This window comes from Mustela nivalis (assembly GCF_964662115.1).
Source record: "Mustela nivalis genome assembly, chromosome: 9".
NCBI lineage: Eukaryota > Metazoa > Chordata > Mammalia > Carnivora > Mustelidae > Mustela > Mustela nivalis.
In genome coordinates, this window is record NC_139028.1 from 67212188 (window position 1) to 67233216 (window position 21029).

The following is a 21029-nucleotide window of genomic DNA, read 5'->3' on the forward strand; positions in this document are numbered from 1 at the left end:
GTTCCAAGCAGCACTTGGAAATGAAAAAGACTGCTAAATGGGCAGGGTAATTGTCTAGGAGCTTTTACATGCAGGGGAGCCCATGATGTGAGACTCAGAAGGGGGCAGTGGAAGAGAAATGGTCAGATAACTTGCTGAATATGATGGTGAATGTGCTTCTTGAGCTATTCTGAATTGCCCTGAGCAAAATTGTATTTTTTTCTGTCATCTATAACTTGACTATAATTTTCCAAGAAGAAAAACATTCCTGTCTGGAATTCTCACTGCATCTCATGTTGGAAATACTCTACTTAGAAATAAAATAAAAGCAAACAAAAAAAGAGAACATTCAGAGTGCATTTAAATAAACTCCAAAGCTTTGTGCAGAGATCAAGAGCACAAGACACAAGTGGAATAATCAGAGTGCCTGGGTTGAACACTGGATCCTCCACTCTCTAGTTTTGTGCTTTGAACATATTGCTAAATCTTTCTATGCCTATTTTTGTCAACTTTATAATGAGAATAATAATATCTAAGTCTGGGGGGTGTGGTAGGGATAAAATAAATTATTGAATGTGTAGAAATTTTAGAAGAGAGAAGCATAAAATGCTTAATAAATAAATATAAGATGTAAAGATTACATAACCTCTCAAAACATTATTATTTTTGGTTTGTAACTCATCTAAGAATATATTGTGTTTTCTACTCTCACATAATTTTTGTTACTGTATTATATAACCGTTGCATAAATTTAGGCATTGCTTGGCATAATATTAGCACTCAGTAAAACCATATTTTCTTCCAGTACCATCCACTCCTCTTATTGCGAGGTTCATTTTTTTTTAGCCACAAATTTATCCCTTATTAAGGATATACAGAAGCCTCTTCAGAGTCCCAGTGCTTTTCTACATAGTTGCTTTTTGACTTTGGTTACTCAGTGTACTTTTAAGTTTATCATACTTGAAAATTGTTGAGCTTCTGTAAATTAATATTTTTCATCAAAATTCAAATAGTTTTTTTTAGAAGATTTATTTACTTATTTTAGAGAGAGAGCATGAGCAGGAGGGACAGAGGGAGAGAGACTCTGAGGCAGACTCCACACTGAGTGCAGAGCCTGATGTGGGGCTTGATCTCATGACCCCAGGATCATGACCTGAGCCAAAAGCAGGAGTCCAATGCTTAACCAACTGCATCACCCAGGTGCCCCTAAATTCAGAGAGTTCTGAATGTTAATTCTTCAAATATTCCTTCCTTCTTTCTCTCTCTCTCTCCCTCTCTGTTCCTTCTTAGACTTTCATAAATACATATTGGCATTCCTGATGATGTGTCACAGGTCTCCAAGGCTCTGCTCATTTTACTTAATTCCTTTTTCTTTCAGTTACTCAGACTGAATAATCTTCATAGACCAATTTTCATGTTTGCTTTTTCTTTCTTCTGTATGGCCAAATGTACTCTCGAAACCTTAGAGTACATTTTTTGTTTCAATTATTGTTCTTTTTAACTCCAGAATTTATGATTTTTAAAAATAATTTTTATCTCTTTACTAATATTATTACTATCACAATTTCCCTTAGTTCTTTGGCATATTTGAAATAACTCATTTAAAGTCATGGTTTAGTAAGTCCAATGTTTTGGTTTCCTACAGTTCCACTTGATTTATTTTTTTTTTTTTCCTGCTTGGGCCTTAATTTTCATTTCTTTTGATGTCCCATAACCTGTTGAAAACTGAAAATTTTAGTTTAATTTTATTTATTTATTTATTTATTTATTTATTTATTTTTAAAGGTTTTATTTATTTATTTGGTAAAGAGACAGAATGCACCCAAGAGTGGGGAGAGGGGCAGAAAGAGAGGGACAAAGGGAGAAGCAGGCTCCCAGCTGAGCAGGGAGCCCAATGTCGGGCTCCATCTTGCTGGGATCATGACCTGAGCAAAAGGCAGATGCTTAACCAACTTAGCCACCTAGGCAACCCTGAAAACTCAACATTTTAAATAACATAATGTGGCAACTTGGAGAATCACATTGTCTTTTCCCAGAATTTGTTTTTGTTGTTGTTACTGCTGCTGATATTTGCTTAGTGATTTGCCAAATTATTGCTGTAACATCAATTCTTTTTTATGTGTAGCCACTGAAGTCTCTGCTGAGCTAGCTCAGTGGCCAGTTAATAACTGGAAAGAGATTTCCTTACATACCTGGAAACAGTAAGTCTTTGTCTTTACTCAGAATACTATATGCAGGCTGGAGCAAAACTTCAACACTCAGCCATTCAGTGTGGGACTCTATGTTAGCCTTCCTTTTCCTTCTCATGCAGAGCTTCAAGTTGAGACAGGGATGTTTGGGCTTCCTCAGATCTTTTCTGGTATATCTACAGCCCTCAGGCTGTGCAGAGACCTGGACATGCTCATGGCTTTCTGTGTTTTGACATGTATCAAAAACACTCAAAGCTCCTACAAATATAATATTTTCCTTTTAACTTTTTGGCTAGTCTCTTATTTTTTCCCAACTGTTATCGGCTATCATAGGCAGCTACAAAATTAATTGATTGCCTGTAATTGTTTTTGACAATTACCCATAGGAAAAAATAATGTTTACACAAAAAAAAATCTATGGATGAGAACAAATACAGATAGCTTGCAAGAGTGGTCTTCAGCCATTGATTTTTGGCTGGAATACTCAGTCCACTCTCTCTTCTAGGCAGCAAACAAGGGACAATTTCAAATCCTGATTTAGAGCAAGTATTTTTTTAAATTATTTTTTATTTAAACTCAATTTAATAAACATATAGTGTATTATTAGTTTAAGAGGTAGAATTCAGTGATTCATCAGTTGCATACAACACCAGGACACCAGTTACTTCATCACTCAGTTACTTTAGTTACTTCATCCCTCCGCCCAGTTCCCCTTCAGCAACCCTCGGTCTGTTTCCTTCAGTTGAGTCTCTTATAGTTTGCCTCCCTCTCTGTTTTCATCTTATTTTTCCTTTTCCTCCCCTATTTTCACCTGTTTTGTTTCTTCAAGTCCATGTATAAGTGAAATCATATGGTATTTTTGTTTCTCTAATTGATTTATTTTGCTTAATATAATACCCTCTAGTTCTATCCACATCATTGCAAATGTCTTCTTTATCCATTTGTCCATCAATAGACATCTGGGTAGAGAAAGTCCCTTCATTAATTTATTTTTTATTAACATATAATATATTATTAGCCCCAGGGGTACAGGTCTGTGAATTGCCAGGTTCACACACTTCACAGCACTCACCATAGCACATACCTTCCCCAATGTCCATAACCCAACGACCCGCTCCCTAACCCTTTCCCCCCAATAACCCTCAGTTTGTTTTGTGAGATTGAGTCTCTTATGGTTTGTCTCCCTCCCAATCCCATCTTGTTTCATTTTTTCCTTCCCTACTCCCCCAACCCTCCCCCACTTTGCCTCTCAAATTCTTCATATCAGGGAGATCATATGATAATTGTCTTTCTCTGATTGACTTACTTCATTCAGCATAATACCCTCTAGTTCCATCCATATTGTTGCAAATGGAAAGATTTCATTTCATTTGATGGCTGCATAGTATTCCATTGTATATATATACCACATCTTCTTTATCCAGTCATCTGTTGATGGTCATCTAGGTTCTTTCCATAGTTTGGCCATAGTGGACATTGCTCCTATAAACATTCGGGTGCACGTGTCCCTTCTGATCACTACATTTGTATCTTTGGGGTAAATATCCAATAGTGTGATTGCTGGTTCATAGGGTAGCTCTATTTTCAACTTTTTGAGGAACCTCCATGCTGTTTTGCAGAGTGGTTGCACCAGCTTGCATTCCCACCAAAAGTGTAGGAGGGTTCTCCTTTCTCTGTATCCTCACCAGCATCTGTCATTTCCTGACTTGTTAATTTTAACCATTCTGACTGGTGTGAGGTGGTATCTCATTGTGGTTTTGATTTGTATTTCCCTGATGCCAAGTAATGTGGAACAGTTTTTCATGTGTCTGTTGGCCATCTGGATGTCTTCGTGTCCTCTGCCCATTTCTTGATTGGATTATTTGTTCTTTGGGTGTTGAGTTTGATAAGTTCTTTATAGAATTTGGATACTAGCCCTTTATCTGATATGTCATTTGCAAATATCTTCTCCCATTCTGTCAGCTGTCTTTTGGTTTTGTTGACTGTTTCCTTTGCTGTGCAAATGCTTTAGATCTTGATGAAATCCCAATAGTTCATTTTTGCCCTTGCTTTCCTTGCCTTTGGTGGTGTTTCTAGGAAGAAGTTGTTGACCTGAGGTCAAAGAGGATGCTGCCTCTGTTCTCCTCAATGATTTTGATGGATTCCTTTCTCACATCAAGGTCCTTCATCCATTTGGAGTCTATTTTTGTGTGTGGTGTAAGGAAATGGTCCAGTTTAATTCTTCTACATGTGGCTGTCCAAATTTCCCAACACCATTTGTTGAAGAGACTGTCCTTTTTCCATTGGATGTAGAGAAACTCTCTTCCATGAGCAATTAAATCACCATATACTTGACTAAGGCTTGCTTTCACTGCTTATACATATTTATTTTAAGAGCAATGCATGGCTTTAGAGTTGAGTATTTTGACAGTGTTTGTATGTTCTGAATATAAATATATTATTGAAAACATAAGCAGGATAGTGGGAGTGGTTTTGTCTTTTTCATCCCCAATCTTAAGTTAAAGAAGTCAAATTTCTTAATGGGGAGTTACATGAAAGAAAATTAGAGAAAGATTCAAGCAGGAAATATTGCTTTTTTTCATATGCTCAACTTTGAGGAATTTTTGCAATTGTAATTAAATATCTATCATTAGCTTATGTTGTTAACTAGAAAGAAAAGAACCCCAAATATGTGATTCTTACATATAGTAATCCTTAATATAACTGACACGTTTTTTTATAATTTTTTATTATTTTTTTTGCCTTTTTTTTTTTTATAAACATATATTTTTATCCCCAGGGGTACAGGTCTGTGAATCACCAGGTTTACACACTTCACAGCACTCACCAAAGCACATACCCTCCCCAATGTCCATAATCCCACCCTCTTCTCCCAAACCCCCTCCCCCCAGCAACCCTCAGTTTGTTTTGTGAGATTAAGAGTCACTTATGGTTTGTCTCCCTCCCAAGAAATGAAATCTTGCCATTTGCGACAACATGGATGGAACTAGAGCGTATCATGCTTAGCGAAATAAGTCTAGCAGAGAAAGACAACTATCACATGATCACCCTGATATGAGGAAGTGGTGATGCAACATGAGGGCTTAAGTGGGTAGGAGAAGAATAAATATAACTGACACATTTAATGGACTACTGTATTTTTCAAAATTCATTAGGTGACCTTCACAGATGAAAAAAAAATATGTCATGTGTATATATGTGTTTGGTTTTAGAGATGTGTGTTAGAAATCCAAGCATTATTCAATTAAAATCTACTTTCATCAAATTATGTAAAATATTTTTGAGTTACATTCAATCCTAAAATTATTTAATCTCGTGAAATATTCTGTTTCCTTAGTGATGTAACATTTCTCTTACATTTAATAATAATTTAAAAATTACAGTAAGTTACAACAAAATGAAATTATATCTGATTTTTATATATGATTTACATTTCCTGAATCATCAAATATCAAACAGGTTATATCACATGCATGCAGACATGTGAACTATAGGATACTGTGTTAATTGCTAAGCTATTGCCTCTCAGCTTCAAACCCTTCTGAGGTCAGCGTGTGGATGCCTGGGATGGTACCACCTTTGTCCTCTACCTGCTGGCTGGCTGTTAGTCTTTGCCAGTAGAGGGCAGTAGAGGTTAATTAGAGGGCTGGGACAGGGATAAAGGATTTGTTTATCTTATGCATATTCTGTCCTGCTGGTGTCACCCAAGCATTTGTTATTTTCATTGGCAATAGCAGTGGATTCTAACAGAAATGGTAGGCTCAGTGGGTTAAGGCCTTGCCTTAGGCTCAGGTCATGATCTCAGGGTCCTGGAATCCAGCCCCACATTGGGCTCTCTGCTCAGCGGGAAGCCTGCTTCCCCCTCTCTCTCCACCTGCCTCTCTGCCTACTTGTGATCTCTCTCTGTCAGATAAATAAAACCTTTAAAAAATAAAATAAAATTGCCCCTTACTTCTAGCTAACCTTTTATGTCCTTCAGATAGACCAGCAACAACTGGCTGGAATCCCTCCTCAGAGGTCTGAGTCCCAGTTATAATGGCACTCTCCTTTGCCAGATCCTCCTCTCTTAGGACCATTGGTGGTTACAGCAGTTACTCTCAATCATGCCGTGATTGCCACAGTACAGAAACAAAACTGCATCTACCCCAGCTAATGTACATACAGAAACAAGGGTTCTCAGCGGTTACTTTTATAAAGATAAAATTAAGAAAAATTAAGTATTAACCATACTTCATTGAACCAATATTGACTTGTGAATACATGAGACAGTTTGGAAGAAAATATAATCTCCATCAATCTCATTAAGGAATAATATTTCCAAAACTAACTAAGCCTATGTTTATGATTTATAAAATTTAAAGATTTTCATATTACTTTCATTAATGCATGATTATAATAGTTTTTATAATTAAACATTTTAACATTTAGAGCCTATTGTTATAGGAAACATAAATAATTCCGATAGTATTACTAGTACATAAGAGTTATCATAATGAAATATTTAAAAATAAATATATACATGTGAGAAGATGGTCCAACATCAAAGAGACAAAGCAATAATTTCAAATTTCTGACAGTTAATAAAAGCATGTTCATACATTTTTAAATGAGTAGTGATGACTTAGAAATTCTAGTACGTACAGCTAAGAAGGATAAGTTAAATTGTTATATAGAGGTTTTATTTTTAAATGCCAATATTCACAATGTTCTGTAAATTACATCATTTTCTACTCTGTAAACTTTTAATGACAATTGTTAGAATCAACTTAAAATTATGGAAGGGGAATACAGTGTTTTAAAAATTGTTTTAGGAAAGAGCCAGATAAAGTTTTTGAAGACCACTAAATGGAATTAATTTGAGGGGGGAAAAGTATGTTCAAAGGGAAGAGAGAAAAGTACTCTGAAGTCATGGAAAAAAGATCAGTTAAACCTGGGAGGTGCTTTGACAGAGGGAGTCCCTGGCTCAAGGACCTGATGGATGGCTGAAATTCAGGCATCTGAGGGGATCCACCTAGAGTACAGATGTCATTTCTTACCAGGTTCAGCTTCAAGGCAATGGATCAAGGCACTTGCAAGGTGCCCATCATTTCCTCTTTCTTAGAAAAGTCATCGAGGAAGATTTCCCAAAATATTCCTCATGTTATCAATGCTCCTTTTCATTCTTTCTCTCAAAATGTGCATCACATCACCACTTCCTCATATCAGGGAGATCATATGATAGTTGTCTTTCTCCGCTTGACTTATTTCGCTAAGCATGATACGCTCTAGTTCCATCCATGTTGTCGCAAATGGCAAGATTTCATTTATTTTGATGGCTGCATAGTATTCCATTGTGTGTACGAGAAGAATAAATGAAACAAGATGGGATTGGGAGGGAGACAAACCATAAGTGACTCTTAATCTCACAAAACAAACTGAGGGTTGCTCAGGGGAGGGGGGTTGGGAGAAGGGGGGTGGGGTTATGGACATTGGGGAGTGTATGTGCTTTGGCAAGTGCTGTGAAGTGTGTAAACCTGGCGATTCACAGACCTGTACCCCTGGGGATAAAAATACATGTTTACAAAAAATGAAAAATTAAAAAAAAATGTGCATCACAGCCCAAATCCCTGGAGGAGGCCAATTTGGTTTACACTCCTGAGCATCACAGACAGAGGCAATAAATAAGCTTGCTTATGAAGCCCATTCACCAGCAAAGGCTGGGACACAGAGCTGAGCTGAAGACAATCACTGAGCCCTGAAAACAGAGAGCAAACAAAGATCAGACGTTTCAACCCAGATTACACATTCAGACCCTTCTGGAAGTTCCCTCCTACCACATCCACCTGATCCTGCACTGAAACACAACTTTCACCTCCTTAACTAACTCTGTGCATTCAGATACCCACCTCTTGCACAAGCTGTCACTCGGGCACCCTCTGCCCACACACAGCTTCACACTCAGTACACCCTCTCACAGAGCTCCAACTTCAGTGGGCTCCACCTGCAAGTGCGTGTCTTCCATACAGGTATGTTCTTCAAATCCGGTTGCCCAACAACTGTGTTCTATGACAGAACACAGGGTTAAATTTTGGGGGTCTAGGTCAGAGATGGGGACCTCAAAGGCCAGACCCTGAGACAGTTTCCAGAGGATGCTCCCATTATGGACCAGAGTGGCACTCCCTCAGTATCCATATCCCATTAGTTCCTAGGGAAAAAAAAAATTCTAGCTCTGCTCTAACCATAGGTTTTCTGTCCTTCACATCCCCGATGGTCACAGAGTACTAGTACCTGATAATTCCACTTGGAAAGTTCCTTAATGGGCTAAGAATGGGCTGGAAAGAATAGGGAAGGGAAGACAGTAGCGATTCCAGCTCTCTGCCCACCACCATCCAAGCCTCTCTCCCCGCTGCAGTCAAAGCATGTGTCAAGTCCAAGCCCAAGACCTTCATCAGTGAAAGTCTCTATACAAATATGAGGGCCTCCCTAGTTCTCTTTACATTTGGAATTCAGATAATTAGGAAAGTGTTTGCAGCCTTATGAATTTATATTTGACAAATGCGTTGTTTGAGAGAGGGGAATTCAGATATTGGTTATAGTCATGGACATCTGGGTCAGGTGAAACTTGAAACTCGAATCAGGACCCCTAATTTCAGGACCCTCTGCAGTGAACATGCTTTGTGATCTGGATGACATCAGTTTACTTCTCTGGATATTGTCTCCCTTTGATTAAGGGTGCAAAGGATTATGACACTTTTTTCTCCAGAAGGGTGTTAGTAGATAAAGAGCTTGCCACAAAAGGGGGCAATGATTTCGGGTGCTGAAATTTTTAACTCATACATACACCTCTTTTTGGTCAACTATAAACTTTGTGAAGGTAATATACCCATATGAGGTCATTTCAAATTTAGAGTTAGAAAAAAGAAGTCCCAAAGAGGTTGTGGGATTATTCCAATGCCGCATAAGGAACGGATGGGAAAGAGAGAATGACTATAGAGTCCTTGATTTTTCCAACTTAAGACAGGCCAAAGAAGTAGACTTATTCTTAATCACAGATCAATTTTTTTAGAGTATCAGGACTAAAATTCAAGTTTCTTAGAATCCCACACAGGTTTTTCTTTCTTTTTTTTATGATATTTTTTTGTTTGTTTATTTATTTATTTGATAGACAGAGAGAGCTCACAAGTAGGCAGAAGGAAGGCAGAGAGAGAGGGGGAAGCAGGCTCCCCACTGAGCAGAGAGCCTGATGTGGGGCTCGATCCCAAGACCCTGAGATCATGACCTGAGCCGAAGGCAGAGGCCTAAACCACTGAGCCACCCAGGCATCCCCCACACAGGTTTCTTTTAAGTAGACTGTGTACTTACTAAAGGGGAATGTTTTTGAATAGTAGCTAGCCTTCCACAGCAAAACCAGATTCCCTTCCCAGAATATCTTCACTGTGTCCCAAGGACAATAATTTTCTGCCTTGATCTCCCTCTATCAGCCCTTAGTATGCTCATCAAGCCTGAGTATTCAGCCATCACACTGCTGGGCATGCAGGACTTCTAGCTGCCTTTGCCACAGTACAAACTGCTGTTTCCCAACTAGAATGTCTGGTCCATTTCATTCTTCTGATTACTCAAATCACTGTAGATACTGAATCATGCAATATGTGAGCACATTCAGGTGACCTAACTTCTTTCTAGGCATTCCAGGTGAGATACAAAATGTTGTTATGTAGTGTATGTTTATGAAGATATATTAGAAAAACAGAAAATAGAGTGATTGTATTATTATATCACAGAGTGTAAAAGTCAATGTTATGTTACATTGGCTTTAGTGAACATTTAGTCTTGAGTGAACATTGATCAAAATGTCTAGGTCCTGACACAAGCATGGTCAGTGTGGAGGTTGTAATTTCTAAGGGCATAATCTCAGCCAACTGGATTTTATAGTAGTAGAAGAATGAAAAAAAAAAAAAAGACATTAGGGATCAGAAGAAAGGGATGACTTCTGGGAGGCAGAAAACTTGCATTGAAGCTTAGAAAACAGAGAAGGATAAAATAAAGCCTGAAGACTCTCTAGGCCTGGCAAAAAGGCATGAATGAAAGAGGCAAGGAACATTGGTCCTTATGAGTTGACTAAAGGTTAATAAATGATGGCAAGATGTTTAGGAGGTGGGTCATAAAGGACCAGATTGGAAAGATGCTTTAGCAGTTAGTTTGTGCTTAGAAGATAGAACTCAAAACATGATTGAAAAGCACAGGAATTAGCAAAATGGGGGGAAAAAAAGGAGACTATATGTGATAGAATCTTTAAGGTTCTTGTACAAGTTAATAATGAATATTTTTCTCAGCCTAAAAAATATTGTTTCACAGAGGGGTCATTTTATGCAAAGAATGAACCAAAATTCTCATGTGGCAGGGCAGTCATACCATGACCCTTTGTATCAAGCCCTTTATTTCCATGCAGAATGGCAGCTTCCAACCTCAGTGATGATGGTCTCCCAGCCACTCTGTTCCTGACAGGGATCCCAGGGCTGGAGTGGGCCCACGTCTGGATTGCCATTCCCTTCTGTGCCATGTATCTGGTAGCTCTGGCTGGGAATGCTGCTCTCATCCTGGTCATTGTGACGGACAGTGCTCTTCATGCACCCATGTACCTCTTCCTGTGTCTTCTCTCACTCACTGACCTGGCTCTCAGCTCTACCACTGTGCCCAAAATGCTGGCCATTTTGTGGCTCCATGCTGGTGAGATTTCCTTTGGTGGTTGCCTGGCACAGATGTTTTGTGTCCATTCTATCTATGCGCTGGAGTCCTCAGTTCTTCTTGCCATGGCCTTTGATCGCTATGTGGCTATCTGCAACCCACTGAGATATACAACCATTCTCAACCATACCGTAATAGGCAAAATTGGCTTTGCTGGACTTGTCCGTAGTGTGGCCATCGTCTCCCCATTCATCTTCTTGCTGAGGCGGCTGCCTTACTGTGGTCACCATGTCATGGCACACACATACTGTGAGCACATGGGCATCGCTCGCCTAGCCTGTGCCAACATCACTGTCAATATTGTCTATGGGCTGACTGTGGCTCTGCTGGCCATGGGTCTGGATTCCATCCTCATTGCCATTTCCTATGGCTTTATCCTCCATGCTGTCTTCCGCCTGCCATCTCAAGATGCCAGGCACAAGGCTCTGAGTACCTGCGGTTCCCACCTCGGAGTCATCCTGGTCTTCTACATTCCTGCCTTCTTCTCCTTCCTCACCCACCGCTTTGGGCAGCACCGAGTCCCCAAGAATGTGCACATCTTTCTGGCAAACCTCTATGTTCTGGTGCCTCCTGTGCTCAATCCAATCATCTATGGGGCTAAGACCAACGAGATTAGGAGTCGCCTTCTGAGACTGCTTCACCTGGGGAAAATTTTAACGTGATATTTGAGCAGTTTGGAGATAAGGAAAATAAGTGGGTATGCTAGTTGTCTAGGTGCATTTACATGGATGGGGATCTCTGATATATTAGAAATGTCTTACAGGAGGTGAAGCACTGGAAAAAAAGAGAAAGTTAGATGAATTGAAGGTTTCAAAAATCATATTGAACATACCATAATCCTGAGGCTCCCAGTATAACTCTGAAGAGCTCAGAAAGATGATAGTATTTTTACTCTTGGGAATATTTTACAATTAGGAATAATCGCACCTTGGAGAAAACTCAGCAACTACGATATGCCAGTGTGGAATGTGCCTAACATTTTTCTCTTTTGCTGCAAATGTTTCTGTGACTTACTAAAAAGATCAAGTCAATTCCTGTTCTTAATTGAGTCCGGGCTTCATACTGGAATATTCTTCTGTGAGAATTTTTTAAAAAATGAACATTTGAGGTAAATTTCATGTGATTTCCAATGCTTTGGGTAGCCATGAAGAACACAAAGTCTGAAGTTAGAGTACCTGGGTTTGAGTCCTTGTTCCTCTGCTTAATAGTTTTGTAGCCTTGAACATGTTGCTCAATCTTTCTGTGTCTCAGATTAACCAACTATCAAAAGGACGATGTTAATATCTGACTCTTTTTTTTAAATATATAACTCTTAATGCTATTTCTAAGATTAAGTTAACAAATGTAGGAAACTCAAGATAGTGGATACATGTAAAATACCAATAAATAAGAGAATCATATATAAACTTGGAAATTATTAGCCAACTCATACGTTATTTAGGACTATTTTTTGTTACATTATTTTACAGGGTTATTACAATAACTATGTTATAAAACAACATCTCTAAAATATTTAGATAGCTCTTGGGATATGAATAGTGATCATTAAAACTGTATTTCTCCCATTCCTCCTCTGGTCTTCCATTTGGAAGTCCCTTTCCTTATAGCCATAAAGCTATCCCTCATTCAGGAATTATAGAGACTTGGTCAAAATCCAAACTGCTTTTTTGATAGCCCTCCTTTGCCTAGTTACCTCAGTTCTAAAATACCCAAGTAAGTCCCCAATTACTGCTCCCAATATTCAAAATGTGATTATCACCTGTTAAGAGTCTGTGGCTCAGAGAGGCTACTATTCCTAAGGTTATATATAACCATATAGATATATGGACCATAACTCATGCATTATCCAGAATGCAGTATGTGTGAGGACACCAACCTGCACGAACACAGAGCAACAAAAGTGAAGATTCTTTGTTTCTCTCTTTTTTTTTAAGATTTTATTTATTTATTTGACAGAGAGAGATCACAAGCAGGCAGAGAGGCAGGCAGAGAGAGAGAGAGAGAAGGAAACAGGCTCCCTGCTGAGCAGAGAGCCCGATGTGGGGCTTGATCCCAGGGGATCATGACCCGAGCCAAAGGCAGGGGCTTAACCCACTGAGCCACCCAGGCGCCCCAAAGATTCTTTGTCTCTTGAGGTAGTAAATGGTAAAGAGACCCAGCAGTGTAATGATTTCAGGAACAGAGAAAAAATATATAAAAAGAAACTGAAGGTGGAGATGGGCAAGGGCACGGCTGTTCTGCCCTTGAAATGCTTCTTTGTGGGTCTTGTGCCTGCTCCCCTTAAGATGCTGGCTTCATTTGATCAAAAGGTCCCCCCTCAAAGGCAAATTGTCACCATTCACACTAATTATCTGCCATGAAACTCACATTTTCCTTAGAAGAAAGTGGTGGTCAGGAACTCAGGAAGTTAGTATCAAAGGCAGAGCCAGGATTCAGGACTCTGGACTCCCATAGTAATCTTTAAAATCCTACCTGTGGACGAGATTTCCAGGACCACACAGCCATAAGGGACTTGATGGACTGGTAAGGAAATTCAGGTGCATGAGTAGGCAAAAGATGTGTCTGGTATTAGGCCACAAGTCCCATAGCTTGCAGCCTAGTGCTCCCTCATCTCACCCACAAATTCATCAACCATTCATCATAACTCTTGGGCTATCCTCCTCTTCTAGCAATGTCTGTGGCCTCAGAGGGGGTCAAAGGAGAAAGGTCAAATGGATAATGCAAAGGCTAGAAGAGGAGGGGTGCAGGATCCCACAGAGGCTGACACCATAGCACAGGGGTCTAGATGTGACCTATACTCTGGACTGATTCCCTGTGGATACAGCATAGGGCCTTCTTCCCCATGGTTTATTGACCAAACTCCAAGTTTCACATACCATTAGATAACAGACAGATGGAGGATTCTGCAGCCCTGACAGCAAGCTCCACTCCCTAAAGCTCTGGTTTAGGCTTTTTTATCATCCTGAAGCTAAAATGCAATAGTTCCTAGAAGGGAAGGGTGATATGTAGAAGCCAGTAGGCCTTCTAGACGACTGCAGGTAGCAGGATCCAGTCCCTAGGAAGACTATTAAGCTTATTGCCAAGATCTCCCATCTCACTCAGGTGTCTGGCTACAGGAGCCCACATGATAAAGGAGAAAACATGCTTCTAGAAGCCCAGGAGACTGCCCTGCCCATTACACCCACTTCACCCCCAGACTCCTTCTCTTCCCTGGGAAGAATTAGTGTACAACACTAATCTCAGAAATTCAGACCAAGATCCTAGTTCCACAGGAAAGTGAAAGTTAAACTGTGTATCAGGATCATTGAGGGGCCATGCAGTCCCAAAGATATTTTATGCATGGTCCCTGACTGCCACAATCTTCAGGTCTCTAGGCTCATGCAGTGTTACAAGTCACAGTGTGTAGCTCAGAGATGTCCATCTTTCCAAGCCCCCAGGAAGCATGAGATTCAGTTGTTTTTCAGCCTAGGCTCCTAAAGCTGGCTCTGAATCTACAGTCTCTGGTATCCCCAAAGTAATATCTCCAATATGCTTCCCACCTCTCTTTCATCAGGTGGTATCCTGCTACAGTTTCATATGGCCCTTGGGCCTCTGGGGCACACTTCGTGTGCCTGTACTGTGAATTACCTCAATGACTGATCAGAGTCTACAGAAAAGACTGGGTGGATTGGGAAAATTTGGGGACTTTCACCAAGACACAGGGACCCCAGAATGTAGAGTTGGAATGGGGCCTGGGGAAAGATGTTGAACTACATCTGGCCATGCTGAGCAGAGGTTCCTCTGTGGCACCCAAGAGAAGGCTGGTAGGCCTTGGAAAGTACAAATAGACTCAGAGATGAAGGAACCACGAACACAGACATTAAGAGTCACAGCCAAAGACATGGTCAAACTCCCTTAAAGATTAATAGAGAAAGAATCAGTGTAACATACTCTCAGGAAGCACCACTCTATAAAAATAAAACCAAAAAATGGATAAGAAAATAAATTAAATAAAGTAGCTTAAGGAAATACGGGTCAGTATATCAGATTCTGTACAAAACTGAAAAAAAAAATGGGAAGATGGGGAATGAGAAAGTTTTGAGAAAGCTTCTACACCATCCTGGGGGTGTCTGACTACAGAGGATGGGGAGATGGGGTCACTTTCGAGAAATTCAGGGATGAAAGGAGAGAGAAGTTCGGTGGCTGAGAGGGCAGCAGAGTCAAGGATTTTACAGTGTGAAAGGAAGAAGCCTGTCCAGGAGGAGAGGATGGGGCTTCAGAAGTGGTGGGGGTTCACCTCACAAAGCATGGATCCTGACACATGTAGTTAAGAGTGAAAGAGTCCGAGCTGAGACGGGGTTTGGCCAGGCTTCCTATAATAAGGAGAGACTAGGTCTGAAGATGAAGATACTTGGTGAAAGAGAGAGTGGCTTCCTGGGGGAACAAAATCCAGGATTCCTTCAGAGTTCCTCTGGAGTTGGACCAGAGGTGGCTTGTGATGATGATAATTTTGGTAAAGAGTTAGATTGCTGAAAACACTCAGGACGTTGCCACCTCACATTTAAATTTGGAAAACACTCTGAGATTAGGAGTATGAGAATATGTGCAGCCCAGACCCAAGACCCTATAGCATGATCAATCTCTTTCCCAAACAGCATTCTCTTCACCCACCTACCCCCAAACTGACATCACACATGAGATCCAAGCAATTTTTTTTAATGTAGAACAGGCTTGGGCAGTGAGGGAGGGGGCTGTTCAAGTGTGCACATGATCTGAGTAAGAGGAATTCAAAATATGTTACTTCCCCTCCCCTCCAGTTCCCCTTCCTTTTCCTCCTTCTCCACTGTGGGCATCCACTGGAGGGACCTGGGCCTCTGGTTCACCCAGCAGCCTCTCAATGGCAGCATGAATGTCTCCTCCTGTGGCCATAAGGGCCTGTAGATTGGCATCACGATTAGCAAAACCCATGGCCTTCAGATGCTCCAGTTCTTGCTGGTAGCAGCCTTCAATGAGGAGGGATGAGGATAATGAGGCTTGTGTGGACTGGGAGCAGGCATTGGACAATGCATGGAGAAGCTGAAGAATGGCCAAGGTGGGCTGCACAGAATCTACTCTCTGACTCTGCCCTCCACCCTTGGTTTCAGGGGGTTCTCTAGTCCCATGTGACCTACCTGGGCCCCATAAGCAAGGTTCCAGCCCAGGAACCTCCTTGGACAGTGTCTGCAGGCCCTTTTCTATCTGGATCAATGCCTGCAGTGCACGTGGGTTGGTCAGGATGGGAAGTAGTGGCATATGATGTCGCAGGGGGCTTCCAGTTGCCAACTGGTGTAGCAGAGCTGGATTTTGCTGCAGGTCATGCAAGGCTCTACGCAAGGCAGAGGGCGAGGGTCTCAGCTGACTGGTGAAAGGGGCTGTCCCTACAGGCTGCTGGATCTCCTGGGAGAGAAGATCCTGACTTGAGTTGACATCTGGCACACCAGTCCCACATCCTGAACTGGCCTGATTTGAGGCCACGCACCTAGCCTGGGAAACATCTCCTACCCTGACCTTCTGCGCCAATGGCCTTGCTGGGGCCAAGGCTGTGGGGATGGTGGCAGTAGTGTCAGTATCGATGTGAGCACTGGCCACCTCTTTGCAAAGCTCTGAACCTGCGCTGTGGCCTTTGGAGGTAACCAGTGGGGCCAGAGTGAAGAGCATGAGCTGCTGGATATCAGAGCAGACTGGACGCATGGCATTGTCACCTCCCGGCACTACCTTCAGTGCCTCTAGCCCCCGCTTATCTTCCTGCAGGAGTTCCTGCTGCCGGGACGGGTTCTGCAAGGTTTCCAGAGCCTTAAGAGCTGATTCAGGTTTCTGTGCTAGCCTTGAGGATTTGAGAGTATGGCTAGTATTGGCTGGTTTCTCATTTGCCAGGCCTTGAACCACAGGGCTTTCCAAGAACTGCACCACCGACTCAGGTGCGGCCATCAGGAGTTGAGCCAGCTGGCCAAGAAAGTCGGCCAGCTCAGGAGAGCTACGGGCCAGCCGGCCCAGCCTGGCCAGCATCCCAGCACTCTCTGAGGTAGATGGTTCAGAACGATGCATGCAGTGGCCAGCAGGGCCTGACAGAGTTCCGGGACCAGGCAGAGTTCCTTTCAGACGGGTCCTGACCACCAAGTGGACTGTAGTGCCATCCAGGATGCCACGCTGGCTCAGAATGTCTTGATCCCGGAGGATCTTTCCAGTGAAGATGAGTACCAATCGGTCGGTGTCACAGTGAAGGCGTTTGGAGATCTGTTTCTTAAAGTGGTGGACACTGCTATTTTCTGCCAACATAAATTCCTGGCAGTCCTGTGGGGTCTTGACAGACACTCTGATGATGTGTGATGACAGCTCCCTACCAGATACCAGCTGGCTGTCCCCTGCTTCTTCCCTAGCCTGAGCCATATTTCTTCAAAAGAGGAATGCAGGACTGCAGGACCACTTGAGGACCTGTCGAAGCCCAGGTGCAGGAGTAAGCACACCTTTGTGCAGGGACCAGTAGGTGTTGAGGAAGGTCCACTCACCCACGACCTCCAGACACTGCTTCTTAACGTAGACTCGAGGTCACCTGGCTCCCATAGAGGTGTTGGCTGTCCTTCTCCAGGTCCAGACTTAAGGGATATGACATCAGTGATGATGTCACAGTTAAGAAGTAGACCCGCATGGGGGAAGGGCAGAGGTCTCTCCTACCTTCTGGAGGTTGACTCTCTTCACAATTTGACTTAAAGAGCAATAAAGAAAAATTAAATATTTATGTCTAGAAACCTGCTGCTCACCAGCCTATTTCACTGTTGAAAATCATACCACCTGAGATTGGTAAATGAGTATAGCCAAGGAGGAAAGTACGGGTCTGAGAATTGGCTCAGGAAGTGCTGGTTCTAGTCATCTGCCTTGTGCTGAATGGGCTGTATATACTGACCATGGCCCAGTCAAGGCCACAAGTTCCCTTGTTTCCATATGAATAGAATGAAGATGTGTACAGTTAGTCCATTCAGCTTCAGCGGGAGCTTGAGGGCAGCTTGTGTCTCCAAGGCCCACCAGGCTGAGTAACTCATCCACACAGTTCTAAGGAAAACAGCATCGTGTTCCCAAAGAAATTCTGGACTAAGTTGTTCTCAAATACAGAAACTATGATCTCAAGTCTCTGGGATTAGAGCTAAGGCAAAAAAACTTATAAGAAAGTAATAATTTTACTCTAGGTCTTTATGACTTAACAGTGGTTAGATTTAAGATCTATTTAAAGAGGAAAATGTCGCTTGGAAGCTGACATATTTCAGCTGCAAAAGCAGAAAAATGATGATTTTCTACGGTACTGTTTTGGCCTCCAGGCAGGTGGGACTCCAGGTAAAGTCTGTTAAATCTGAACCAACTGTATTTTTTTACATGAAAATGGATACATCAGGCTGCCAGGCATTTGCCATTATATCCTTGACACTTTTTCTGGTTCTGGAATTTCCAAGAACTATAAAATTAGCACTTGACTGTCTACAATAGCACCTTCAGAAGGTCGTGCTGGATGTGGGAAACACAAGCCTCTAGAGCCCTTTACTACAAGATATTGATAGATGTTCTTAAACCTGGACCAGTCTGAATCAGTGTCTCCTGTACCCAACTGATATCAAGACTCTGATAAGTTGTAATTCCTGAGTCTAAAAGACCTTCTCAGTCTGAGGAAACTTCATGGAGTGAGCCTTGTGGCTGGCTGGCAGCAAGCAGTCTAGTAGGCCTTTCCCTGAATGCCCAGATCTCAGAACAACTTCTACCACACGAGTATTATTAGCAAAACCAATTCCTTTGGGAAATTTTCTCAGTTTCACCCAGCAGAACTGGATTTTCAAACTAATGTTCCTGGCTCTTCATTAGTTAATAAATTAATACATAACAGGAGTTGAAGAACATTCTGGGGGAGAGTTATCCAGAATCGCTTTCTCATATCTCATGTTTCCACAGTGGTGGTGGTGGTGGTGGTGGTGGTGGTGGTGTCTCCTGCATAGCCTGTGAGGTGAAGCATTCCTTCACTCCTCTCTTTCAGGCTCTATTGTCAGGACCTGGAATGTCTCTTTCCCAAGCACCCACTGACAGCCCTTGCCAGTCCATTTATAAACTGTGTCTCAGGGAGGGAGCCCTGCACATGCTGCCCACTGAGTTCTTCAAAACAAAAATTTCCTTCGTCCTTCCTGAGAAGCCAACATCACTGGAATGTTTTAGATTATACCTAAATTCCTTTTATAATTGGAAAATAAAATAAAACAATCAACTGGCAATTTATTCAATCAATTGAAAACTTATCAGTTAGGACAAAAAAAGGGGGGAATGTAGACTCCCTAGAAGAATACAGCCCTGGTTTAAATCCCACTTCTACCACTTAATAACATTCAACTAGTCATTTACTCCTTTTAAGCCAGGATCTCATCATCTATAAAATGATCGTTCTTCACAGATTTGTTTGAAGATTGAAGGAGATAATGCATATAAAGTTCTATCCAAAGTATTTGACACAGAACAGACATCTGTCAAATATTGAGTATGATTTCAACAGTACAGCCACTGCCAATCCTCCGCACATCCTGTGGTCAGGTCCGTAGCTAGACTGAGAGACACGGAGAGCAGATGTTGCCTGTCAGTTTTGACCAAATGTCCGGAGACATGTTCAGCTGCAGATGCTGGAGACAATTCCAAGCAGACTGGGAGAAAGTGTGGTATCTTCTGTTAGACCCAGGACTCCAACTAGATTAAACGCTGACTTTATGCACCTGATTTAAAGTTTATGGTAGTAAGATCAAATTTCCAGGAAACATATTATATCTCCATATTTTTCAGAGATTGACTAACGTTTTCTCATTCCGAGATTAGTTTTATTAGACATCAAACTACATGAAAAGCTCAGCATTTTTTAAAGATTTCTTTGACAGAGAGAGCACAAGCAGGGGGAGTAGCAGAGGGAGAGGGAGAGGAGAAGCAGACTCCCCACTGAGCAGGGCGCCTGACATAGGGCTCAACTCCAGGACCCTGAGATCCAGGGACCTGAGCCAAAGACAGACACTTAACTGACTGAGCCACCTAGGCTCCCGGAAAAGCTCAGTATAATATGCAGTTACAGTGTTTCTTGTCAGCACTTTCCTTCCGAAAGATCTAGTGAGAGTTTAATTTTTTTTTTTTTTTAATCAGAACTGTCACCTGGGAAAAGATCGCTCCTGGTGGCCAGGTTAACTGAACAGGAAGTGCTATAGGGATTGTTATTAAAAGAGAAATGCCTGATGGGGTGCCTGAGAAGCTCAGTGGGTTAAGCCTCTGCCTTCAGCTCAGGTCATGATCTCGGGGTCCTGGGATTGAGCCCCGCATCGGGCTCTCTGCTCAGCAGGGAGCCTGCTTCCCCACCACTCTCTCCCTGCCTGCCTCTCTGCTTACTTGTGATCTCTGTCAAATAAATAAAGTCTTTAAAAAGAGAGAGAGAAAAACACCTGATTCTGTTAGTGAGCTGTGCTTTCCCTCCTAAATACACTGAGTAGGTTTGAGCCAAGTATGGTTTGTGATAATCTCATTTATTTAATTAAACCAAAAAGACCCTCTGATGAGAGTAACAAAGACTACCTCCATGTTACTTCTGCAATAAAATCCAAACTCCTTGTCTAGCTACAAAGCCTCCCCTAGTTGGATTCCTGCTCATCTCCTGGACTTCCTGATGATGATTTTCTCCTTTTCTACAAAACTTGGCCACACTGGCCTCCCTTTTATAAATACACTGGCTTCCCTTTTATCTCTGAAACAGGCCAAGTGTCTTCCCATCCTTAAAGTCATTGTAATTGCTGTTCCCTAAGGCTTTAATGCTTGTCCACCTAATCTTTACAAGGCTCATCCTTCTTACCTTTCAAATCATCTCTTCACAAAGCCCTTCCCAACCATTTTGTATCTTATCAGTCTATTTTAGTTATCTGCATAGAACTTACCATTATGTCATTATTTCTTCTTTACTGTTCGTTTATGTTTCTGTGTCCCTTTACTAGAATATAAGCTCCATGAGAACAGGGACCTTATCTTATTTGCTTTTGTAACCCCATTGCTAGCAAACACTAAGTAAAAAATATACAGGAAAGAAGAAAGAGAAGGTGGGAAGGAGGGAGTTAAGGAGAGAGAAAG

The 21029-nt window shown here is 41.7% G+C and overlaps 2 protein-coding genes across 2 annotated transcripts; one reads left to right on the forward strand and one right to left on the reverse strand.

Moving 5' to 3' along the window:
• Positions 1-10554: 10554 nt before the first annotated feature.
• LOC309840113 (olfactory receptor 52D1) lies at positions 10555-11661 on the forward strand. Its single transcript, XM_082682182.1, has one exon. It carries the CDS (start codon positions 10598-10600, stop codon positions 11552-11554), a length of 957 nt encoding a protein of 318 aa, XP_082538308.1. The 5' UTR covers positions 10555-10597; the 3' UTR covers positions 11555-11661.
• Positions 11662-15577: 3916 nt separating this feature from the next.
• LOC309873701 (ubiquilin-1-like) lies at positions 15578-17496 on the reverse strand. Its single transcript, XM_082749894.1, has one exon. It carries the CDS (start codon positions 17295-17297, stop codon positions 15669-15671), a length of 1629 nt encoding a protein of 542 aa, XP_082606020.1. The 5' UTR covers positions 17298-17496; the 3' UTR covers positions 15578-15668.
• Positions 17497-21029: the final 3533 nt, after the last annotated feature.